The sequence below is a fragment of the Canis lupus genome, chromosome 6 (genome assembly GCF_003254725.2).
Source record: "Canis lupus dingo isolate Sandy chromosome 6, ASM325472v2, whole genome shotgun sequence".
In the NCBI taxonomy this organism is placed as follows: domain Eukaryota; kingdom Metazoa; phylum Chordata; class Mammalia; order Carnivora; family Canidae; genus Canis; species Canis lupus.
Window position 1 is genome coordinate 8,764,576 of NC_064248.1, and position 9,998 is coordinate 8,774,573.

A 9,998-nucleotide genomic window follows, 5' to 3' on the forward strand; every position below is an offset into this window, starting at 1 on the left:
TAGAGGTGGCAAAGGCTGATGTGGGAATGTGGCTTTAGTCAAAAGCACTATGGAGAAGTGAGAAATAATAAGGGTCCAGGGTCCAGGACTGGGAACTCCCACCAGCCCCCAAAGGGGCTCTTCCTCCTGGCTCCTGTTTCCTTGATGGCAGCTGTAGCTCACTACAGAGGGTTGCCAACTGCCTACTGAGGAACAGCCTTGAATAGAACCACCTTATTGACCAGCGTGGGCAGAGCTTGTGGCCTCAGACCCAGTGGGGTTAAGAGGTCAGATAGACCATGAGAGGCAGCACGTAGGGCCGACCCCCTCCACCTCTAGTTTTCCAGGACTGTGGCCTGCTGCCAGGGCCGGAGCAGGGCCAGGGAAGTAGGAGGATCCCAGGGAAAACAGAAAAGTCAAGAGCCATGTTGTGGTTTCAGTTTCTGCCAATGAGATTGAAAAATACACAAAACTTGGACCCAATGAGAGCCAGGGGCCAGCCCCTATCCCATCTCCATGGCTCCCACCACCCTTTGCCCAGTGGGCTCTTGCTGTCATAGGAGACCCACGAGACCTAGAGAATTTATGGCTTGCCACCTAGATTCTCTAGCCTCTCCTGTCTCTCCCTGATAGGTGCAAAAAATCGGCAATTGCCCTCCAGCTTGTCCTGGCATCACTGTTCGGCAGGGCACCGAGGTGAGTCTCCCGAGCAAGGCTCTGTCCCCAAGTTTGAGCTGATTTCCTCCGAATTCCTCCTGCTTCGGGCCTCAGGCTGGCACTGTGACATCCTTAGATCTGATTTGAGCTCTGGACAGTTCCTCTGGCCCTTGAGATGTCACCACTGGCCGTGGAGTGTCCAAGGGACAGGCTGGTGCTGAGCAGATCACCCCTGGACAGGGGTCAGGAGTGGTGGTGCAGAGGCGTGGCCCAGGCAGTGGTAGTGAGTGAGGTGGTGGATGTGCCTGGGGTGGGAGCACCTGGTCACCTGTCTCCTCTTCTGCAGGCCTCCCCTGTGTACAGTGTCAGCTTTCCACGGAGGAAATTGGAGTAGATTCGGAAAAGTTTGCACAAAGTATCAACAGTGAATGTTCGGAGTGGAGCAGGAGAGGCTTCCTCTGGAAGGGACATGGCCTCCTTCTGACAAGGAGAGAAGAGAAGGTTACCGAAGTGCCCAGGACCCTGGTGGGAGATGGGATGGAGGACAGAATTGGAGGGGGGATGAGGAGGTCCAGTGGGGTCTCAGTATTTCTTGGCAGGGCCCTTGGAGCAGAAGTGCAAGGGAGGCTTCTACCCACCTGGGCTCCCAGCGCCCGAAGCAGAGAGGTGAGGCTGCGCAGGCTGCTGACGGCTTTGTCCACATGCAGCTGCGGAGTCTCAGATGGCTGGGAGGCGTTGGCCAACAGGGCCTGACCCCGCAGGATGGCTTCTGAGAGCAGTGCCAGGCCCTGCCAGACTTCCAAGGCCTGCTGCCCAACCTAAAGGGAATGGCGACTTATAGTCAGCGGCCCAGGCCAGCCCCTCCCTCTCAGCAGCCCCAAGCACCAAGCTGAGCAAAATGAAGGCTTGGGATCAGTTTCATTGAATGAATGAATTAATGAATGAACAAAGAACAAATGAGTAAACATATTGCATTCAGCCCTCAGCTTCTTCTATGGTACTCCCTCCCACCCCATCAGGTAAGCAAAACAAGACTGTCCAAGTAGAGGGGAAAAATAAACTCACATCCATCCTCTTCCAGGTATAGAAATTAACCTTGGTGTCTGGGACGGTGATATTCTCACTGAAGCTGCAGCCTTGAGCACAGCCCATCTGAAATGCATGACCCCAGTTCGGGGGGAAGGGGGTGTCAGGCTCCCCAAGAGCTCCCTCCACCTTTGCCCCTCATCTAGCTTCCAGGCATGCATTGAGGGGCTACCACTTTTATCATTTTTCCTGAGGGCTCTGGCTTCCCATCTCCATCTCCGAACGAAGGGGCTCAGGTTCCCAGATCTTGGAGGACACCCCTGGACTACTGAGAATGTCCTGAGGTGGGACCCTCACCGTGACATTTTCGGCCTCCCTGGCCTCCAGGATGTATCTCTCCAGGACCCGGCTGTCACAAATGAGGCGAGGGGGGGCGCCCAGGACTGGGAGGCCCAGAGGAAGCAGCAGCAAAGACAGCAAAAGGAACAGGGCAGGACATTCTGGAAAAGAGTGCCAGGCTGACTGTGTGGGTTTGGAGGGGCAGGTTCACACATCCCGCTCCTCTGCCCCCAACTAGTCGCGCCCGACCCCCACCTTCCCAGCGTTCAGGTTCTGCCTCCCCTGCCTTCATTCAATCCGGCCGCTGCTGCGCGCACACCCCACCCCCCAAACTACCGGCATCCACTTCTCCCGGCCAAACTTCAATCCCGGCGTGACTGAGGCTTCCCCTCTGGCAGATCCCGGTGATTGCTCCAAGACCCAGGTATCAGCCTTCTCCCCACGCACGTGGCAGCCCCTCTTCTCCCTGAACCCCCAAACCGCATCCCCGTGTCCAGGTCAGATTTCACCTTTCCTAGGGGCTCCCTAAGCCCTGCCGGCACGTGGGGGCTGCCCCACCCCCCTTGCCCTTCCGGGGTCCTTGGCAAGTCGTCGGTCCTTGAACCCAGCCACCTCGGGGCCCCAGCGGTAAATTCTTGCTCAAACAGGGGCCCGAGCGGGCGGGGGCTCCTCCGGCCGGCGAGTACTCACCGCACGCCCCCATCTCCGCGCCTCCGTCGGCCGCTCAGCGACCAGGGGCTCCGCCGGCGCCCTCGCCGGGAGCCCTCATCCCGGGAAGCGCGGCGGGGCAGGGCCGGCCCCACGGTCCGAAGGAGGGGGCCACCGTCCAGGGGCCGCCGAGCCGGGGTCGCGCAGAGCGAGCGCAGGGCTCTCGGCCAGGGTCCGCGAGGACAGGCGCGCGGCGACCGGCCGGGGTTGGCCCGGGGACTGCGGCTCGGCCGGGGGTCGGGGCTGTTATCAGCATGTGTGCGTGCGTGTGTGGGGGTGGGGGGCAGGCTGTGTGCGTGAGGGGTCGCCAGAGGTAAGGGCCAGAGGGGTCAGACCGGGGCAGGACGCCTGGGTCGGGGGCTCGCCGGGGCGGGAGCAGAGCGGCAGCAGGCGCGGCAGCAGGCGCGGAGCGGGACGCGGGTCCGCCAGTCTGACCCCGGGTTGTGGGAGGCGCGGCTGGGTGCGCACCCGCGGGAGGGGTGCCATTCTGGGAAAGGCCGGGGACCCCGAGGCTCCCGGCCCCCTCCCCCCGGGGGGAGGGGTGCGTCCCAGTCCTGGGCGGGGGATCGAGCTGGGAGCGCCGGTGCCTGGTGCCTGCGGGGCAACTAGCCTTGGAAGCCGGGAAGGTGCGGGCAGAGGCAAGTTGCCTTCCTTCTCGCAATCCCAGTACTTGTTCTAGACGCCAGTATTGCTCGTGTTGAGGAATTTGACGGGGGCCCACGGAGTAAGAAATTTGGGGGGCTCTTCTTTCCTGGCTCTTTAGTTTCTAGGACTCTGAAAACCCAGAAATTGAACTTTTAAGGGCACTGGGCGTATGGTATGTTGTGCAGGACACGCGTGCACTTAAACATCCTTTTGGTTTTTGGTTTTGACCTATGCTGTAGGCTAGGCTATGTGGCAAAATTTGTTAGATGGTTCAGATTTACAGCTAAGCCTTTGAGGCTTCTCGGAAGCAGAGAGGCAAGCTCCCTAGAGCAGGAGTCTGAGCCTGGCTGGCTTCGCAAACCTTGGAAAGTGGTCTGTCCTGAGCTTCCGTGCCCTAACCTGACAAAGGGGGGTGATGAAGTCCCAGTTTCAAAGTCCTACAAATACAAGTAGTTATATATATATATATATTCCCTCACTTCCTTCCCAGTTCCATGAGATTCAAGAATATTTTATTCCTGCAATCAATGCCATCTACGAGCAAGTCAGCTGCCTACACACTTTGCAAGGCAAAAAGATGTGTTTGAGAACTAGCTCCTGCCTCTTGGAGTTTGTAGTTTACAACAGAGATAAGATGGGTACACAGAGCAGTTGTGTGAGGACAGGGGTGTTCAGAGCCTAGCTGGAAGAATTTGGAAGAAGCAGAGCTCACTGTTAGCTGGGGGAATCCAGGAAGATTTGATGCAGAAGGTGACAGGAGCTCAGCCTTGAAGGGCTCGTAGGATTTCAGTGGGAGGAGATGTGAGGTGAGGATGAAAGTCATTCATCAAGGGGAAAGGAGGGTCAGGTGTGTCAGGGTGGGGGAGACTAGGCCAGAGGGCTGGTTAGGGAAGGGTCAGGTTGTGAAGGGCCTTGTATGACACTCAAACAATTTGGATTTGGGGAGCCCTGGGGGCGCTCAGTCGCCTGAGCATCCAACTCTTGGTTCAAGAGATTGAGCCCCACAATGGGGTCCGTGCTCAGTGAGGAGTCGCTGGAAAGATTCTCTCCCTCTGACCCTCATCCCCTCCAGATGCGTAGGTATGCTCTCTCCCTCTTTCTTAAATAAATAAATAAATCTTTTTAAAAATTATTTAAAGAAATTTGGATTTTGTTTGTAAAGAGTCTGAAGGAAACATTCTTTCATTCAAGAAATGAATATTCAGGGATGCCTGGGTGGCTCAGCGGTTGAGCATCTGCCTTTAGCTCAGGCGTGATCCCGGAGTCCCACATCAGGCTGCCTGCATGGAGCCAGCTTCTCCCTCTGCCTGTGTCTCTGCCTCTCTCTCTCTATCTCTCTGTCTCTCACGAATGAATAAATAAAATTAAAAAAAAAAAGTATTTCCAACAGCAATAAAGGACCAAGGAGAGCATGCATGAAGGGGGCCGGGAGTGTTGGAGAAGGCTGCAGTTTGAGATGGGGCAGTGGGGGAAACTGTGCTGAGGGTGACTTGAATAAAGTCAGTGGAGGTGAGTGAGGGAACCACAAGGTGGGGAGGGCATGATTGGAGAGGGGTTCAGAAGAGGGAAAGGTGGGAGGCAGAGGCTGCTGTGGTTCCAGTGGGAAGTCCTGAGGGCCTGGATTTGCTCCGATCCTGCTCCTCTACCCTCCACTCACCTCCAGCCTGCTCTGGGGTCCCTCCTCAACCCTGGTATATTGACTCCCAGTCTACTCACTCCACTATGCCCCTGGTCCCAGTTTCCCTCCCGACACCCAGGCAGCTTCCCAGCCCTGCTTGGCCTTCGGAACCCGGTTCTGCTTCCCTCTCAGATCCCAGCTGTGGGACAAGCACACGCACACTCACGTCCACACACGTCCACACATGCGTTCTGTCCCGACCCCTCCACACCCCCAGCCTCTGCTCTCCAGTCCCGACTCCTGCGTCACTGCCCTGACCTGACCATGGAGATTGGGCCAGGGACAGATGGAGGGGGCAGACACTGCCTGAGGAGACTGAGGAGAGGAGGAGCCTTTCAGGCTGTGAGACCTGCTGCTTCCCTCATAGCAACTTGTGGGAGGCCTGCCTTTCACCTCTGCCTTCAGGAAAGGAGGGGAGATGGGCCATAGCACCAGTGCCTAGATGCTAGGTCCTGGTGGACAGGGGTGGTGCTAGCTCATCCTCTGGGGCTTTTGGAGAGAGCTTTCTGATTGCAGATTGGGAGAGAAGGTGTAGGAGAGGATCTCCGTCCACCCCACACCCAACCCCTAAGCTGTAGTAATCCTACCAGAGGGCAGAGGCTGGTTTGGGGCCAGCTTCAACAAAGATGCTCTTGGTAACTGCCCAGCAGGGCCCAGCTATCTGCCCTTGGTATCTGCATACTCTGAAAAGCAGAGAGAAAAATGGAAGCTCCTTGGGCCTCCACCTCCAACACCCACCACCCCCTGCCACTGGCTCCTCCATTGGCCTCCTTATGTCCTTCCGGCGTGGTGCTGGCCACTGCAGAGGGTCTCCCCCCGACCTCTCCAGTCAATCCCCACTAGCTTTCCCATTGAATAGCCTTGTTCATGTCACTCCCCTGAGCAGGAACCTGCCATGGCTCCCAGTTGCCTCAAAACGAAGATTGTCTGTGTTCTGTCATCCACCTGCCTTTCTATCCTATTCTCCCACTTTGCTCATTCCCATTCCTTCCATCACATGAACTCAGATACTTCCTGCCTTTTGCTCACCCTGTGCTGTCTACCTGCATCATCTTCGCACACTATCTCCCCCAGCCCCTTCCCCCGCCCATTCTTCAAAGCCCAAACCCAAGATTTCAGCACCTCTATGAAGGCTTCTCTGATCCCCCAGCAGAAAGTTGTCTCCTTTCTTTGCACTGCTATCATTTATGCACATGGCTTAGGGCTCCTACTGGCTGGGCCACCATACACAGTTTTCAAGATTGAGGACTGCACAACTCCAGGGGGCGCCATTCACATAGATTCACTGGGAATGGCAGTTTCTGGGGTCATGCAGCACAGGAGCCTTGTTAATCAAAAAGAGCAGAGGACAATGTAGGGTAAGTCTTGTTTCACCTCAATACCTCCCAGGGACCCAGCATGTTGCCTATTTATATGTGGCTGGTATTAGGTGATCCCTCCACTGCAGACAGACACCTCAGCCACAGAATGGGACACCTAGAGTGGGGAAATGAGCCACTCATCCTCTGAGTGCTTGCTGGAGCCAGCCTTGACAACCTAGCTCTGGGATCTCATGGGCCTGTAAAGCCTCCATCCACTTCCTGAGCAGCGGCCACTGAGGCAGGGCCTGAAAAGGGATGGGTGTGACAGGAGGATGGCGGGGGTGGACGTAGGCTCTGTTCCATGGAGTCTTCCTGGCAGTCAGTTCAGAAAGAAAGTCCAAGGAGAAGCAAATTTACAGCTCCCCTGAGCTGCCCCAGCCCCCAAGACAGCACGAAGCCCCAGCTGCCTGGAGTCGTGCTGGGGACGAAGGGGGCCTCTGGGCCTCTCTTCAGTGGCTTTCAGCTTGGCTGGAGAGTTCAGCCAGTGGCCCAGAAGACCTTCTGTGCTGGGAAGTGAGGTGACCAGGGACTGTGGAGGGGTGTGGTGGGGGAGGGTTTCCTGGCCCCTGGGGAGTTGGGAAGGGAGCAAGAATGCTGGAGAACAGATTCCTGCTGGAGAGCCAAAGAAAGTCCTGTCCAAAGGCCAATTTGGAGAAACTGAGGCAAGGGCTGCTTTCGGGGTCATAAAGTAGCCAAGTAGAACCAGACATCCAGGTGTCTTCTCTCAACAAGCATTGGCTCTGTGGCCCAGCAGCTTAAAGGGGGTTGTCCTGTAAACAAGGGAGCCCAGATTAGCGGCTTGAGCTCTGCCATTACTAGGAGCCGACTGGGACTGGTGACTTTACCTGTGAGCCAACGCATGGCAAGTGATAGTAATTGCTTCCCGGGACTATTGTGGGTTATGTAACACCTGGAGTAAGGTGATCAATAAATGCTGGCTGTTATTACTGCACTAACTCTGCTTTATTATCCCTCCTACTTGTTCTCACTTTGGAGTCACATCTCCAGCATATTCTCCAGACTTCCTCCAGCACACTCTACTTTTCCCTCTGAGCAGCTAGGCACAACTCATGGGAACTGCTCTGTGCTGTTTTAGCTGCCTGGCCGAGCAACTCACCGGAAGACATCATGAGAACAGTGGGGTGTGGATGGAGGTCTCTCTGGGTGTATGCACTGACTGCACTTTGGAGAAACTTGCCCCCTGAACACAACTGAGTGAAATGAAGTCACTGTGGGAGTTGCCGGTGGTTTCAGATGCAGGTATTAAGCCTATAGACTCTTTCTACTTAGAAGAATATAGGCCAAGATCTCCTGAAGGGTAGTTTATAGAAGACTTAGACATACTCGTAAACATCCAAATTTAGCAAATATATTCCCAAATTGTTCATGGTTCACCGAGAACCAACAAGAACCTATTGCTTGACCCCATAGGCGTCCCCTATGATCTGTATAGAAGGGAACTTTTTTGCTCCTGTTTTATTTCATGAACCAGCAAATGAGTTTAGGATTTTCAGAGAAGTATATATATTAAGATTTTATCTATTTATTCGTGAGAGACACAGATAGAGAGGCAGAGACACAGGTAGAGAGAGAAGCAGGCTCCTCAAAGGGAGCCTGATGCAGGAGTAGATCCCAGGACCTGGGATCATGCCCTGAGCCGAAGGCAGATGCTCAACCGCTGACCCACCCAGGTGTCCCAGATGTGTATTTTTCTTGCAGTGAACAAAACTCAGACTCTGAACTGGAAAAGACCTAGGAGGTCCCATGAAAGTGAAGGTTCACCCTCTCTTTGTGTACTTCCAGTGGCAAGCCATTTGGTGTTTTCTCAAGGGAGCAGAGGCTTGTTATAGAGTGGACAGCAAGCTGTCTCCTGTGTATCCCATCCATCCATGAAGTGATATTTATTAGTTACTGGACTGGGCAATGAGATCACTTCTCCTTGATGTTATCTCATCAGTTTGATAACTAACTCCCCTGATCACCCCACTCAGAGGACAAAGGAACAAGCTTTGTAAAAAATTAACATTTTTTATTATAAAAATGATCTGTGATCATTGAAAACTAGAAAATATGGCTGAACCAAAACACATGAATGAAAAGCACTCATATTGCCATTACGAAGGCGGAGTCTTAAGTGGTTACATTCAGACATCTTTCTTGGTGAGATCATTTTCGCCTCACCCCAAACCTCCATGCAGTTGGACATCTGCTCCCTGAGGAAGTACCTCGAGCACAAGAGTTTTAGTCCAACTTCTCCAGAGGTTCAAGGATTTAATGGAACATGCCCCTCTTCCCCCAACTCCTGACCAAGCACTACAAACTGACCTGAGACAGAGTATGAGGACATCCCTAGGAGGATCATCACTCTATCCAAGCCAGTTCATGAGTCCTGAGGGCAGGTCTTCTTCCCTGCTGAGTAAGCCACAGATTTAAGAGCTAACAGAACTAGAAGCCTGGCCTTGTAAATCAAACACACACAAATCACCTTTCATCCCCTCTCCCTATAACCCACAAAGAGGCCTGAAACCATTTCTTCACAAAATGGCTCATATTAACAACAGTAGTTTTTACAACTTATGGAGCCTGTACTAACGCCAGGGGCAGTTACAAGCACAATGCCCATTCTTTGTCTTTTTAACATCTTACTCCCTATAGACTTTATAGGACCAGTTTATACCTTCATGGGAAGGCCTGGTACTTAACACAGATCCCTAAAAGTAATGCATGATCAATAATGCTATGAATGATGAGCAGATGTCTGCACCCTCCTCCAAAACAAAGCATTTCAATTCTGGCCTCTGGGGATCTGGTTTTGGAGTTGGAGGTCATTTCAAACTCACTGTGGCTTATGCAGATGTTGTGTAAAAAGAAGGGAGGAGAACTGCATTTGGACACACCTTCTGCCCCTATCTCCTTCCCCTTTCTCCAACCCTGATGGAAGACATTTCAGAGTCAATAGGAGGAAGGGGAATAGAGGTGGTATTTGGCCTACTGAAGGGATTCGGAGTTCAGAGTTCCCTGCCCTGCCCACCATGCCTGGACTCCAACAGATGCAGGAGCCTTTCTCATGCCCCCTACGTGCCTACATATGCAAAAGGGTGAGCTCTTGGACCCTCTTCCTTCAAACAGCAATGTCTATGGGCTGTTTTTGAGGATCTGCCACTGAGGGAAGCCCCAACAGCAAGCACTGAAAGAAAGTGGAGTAGAAACAACAACAAACAGGCTGGGAGAGGTAGCTGCCAAAACAAACCAAATGCAAAATGTCTGCTTGCCACCACCTCGGCTGGGCCCAGGCCAGGAGCTCAGACACCAGAACACATACGTGCAGGGAGACACATAGTTCCAGCGAACTCCCTGCTGGCTCCCCATTCTGCTACTGGATGCTCTGGGGCAAGAGAGCCTTGCAGTCAAGGCTGATAAGGTAACGAGGTGGGCAGTATTGTTGGGGGTATCTGAGAGAAATGTGTCCCTGGTGCCTCCAGCTTTCTAGCCACCCTGAGTGACCCTTGAGTCCCATAGCACACCCTGCCTATTCATGAATCCCCTTGGCACATGCTGACCCCTCTGTCATATATGTCCTCTCCTCTTTGCCTGGCAAACTCCTA

General features: G+C 53.9%; 1 protein-coding gene across 1 annotated transcript; it reads right to left on the reverse strand.

The window, feature by feature from the left end:
* Positions 1 to 203: 203 nt before the first annotated feature.
* On the reverse strand, positions 204 to 2,704 carry EPO (erythropoietin). Its single transcript, XM_035718249.2, has 5 exons — positions 2,692 to 2,704; positions 2,020 to 2,162; positions 1,702 to 1,788; positions 1,275 to 1,454; positions 204 to 1,116 (listed from the first exon to the last, which is right to left on the reverse strand). The coding sequence occupies exons 1-5, from the start codon at positions 2,702 to 2,704 to the stop codon at positions 961 to 963; spliced, it is 579 nt and encodes a 192-aa protein (XP_035574142.2). The 3' UTR covers positions 204 to 960.
* Between the last annotated feature and the right edge of the window lie 7,294 nt (positions 2,705 to 9,998).

Excerpts from the sequence above, each read along its gene's own strand:
- EPO (XM_035718249.2), bottom strand. Across the intron at positions 1,455-1,701 it reads ATACCTGGAAGAGGATGGAT|GTTGGGCAGCAGGCCTTGGA; the intron begins GTGAGTTTATTT and ends CATTCCCTTTAG. Across the intron at positions 1,117-1,274 it reads TTCGGGCGCTGGGAGCCCAG|AAGGAGGCCATGTCCCTTCC; the intron begins GTGGGTAGAAGC and ends TCTCCTTGTCAG.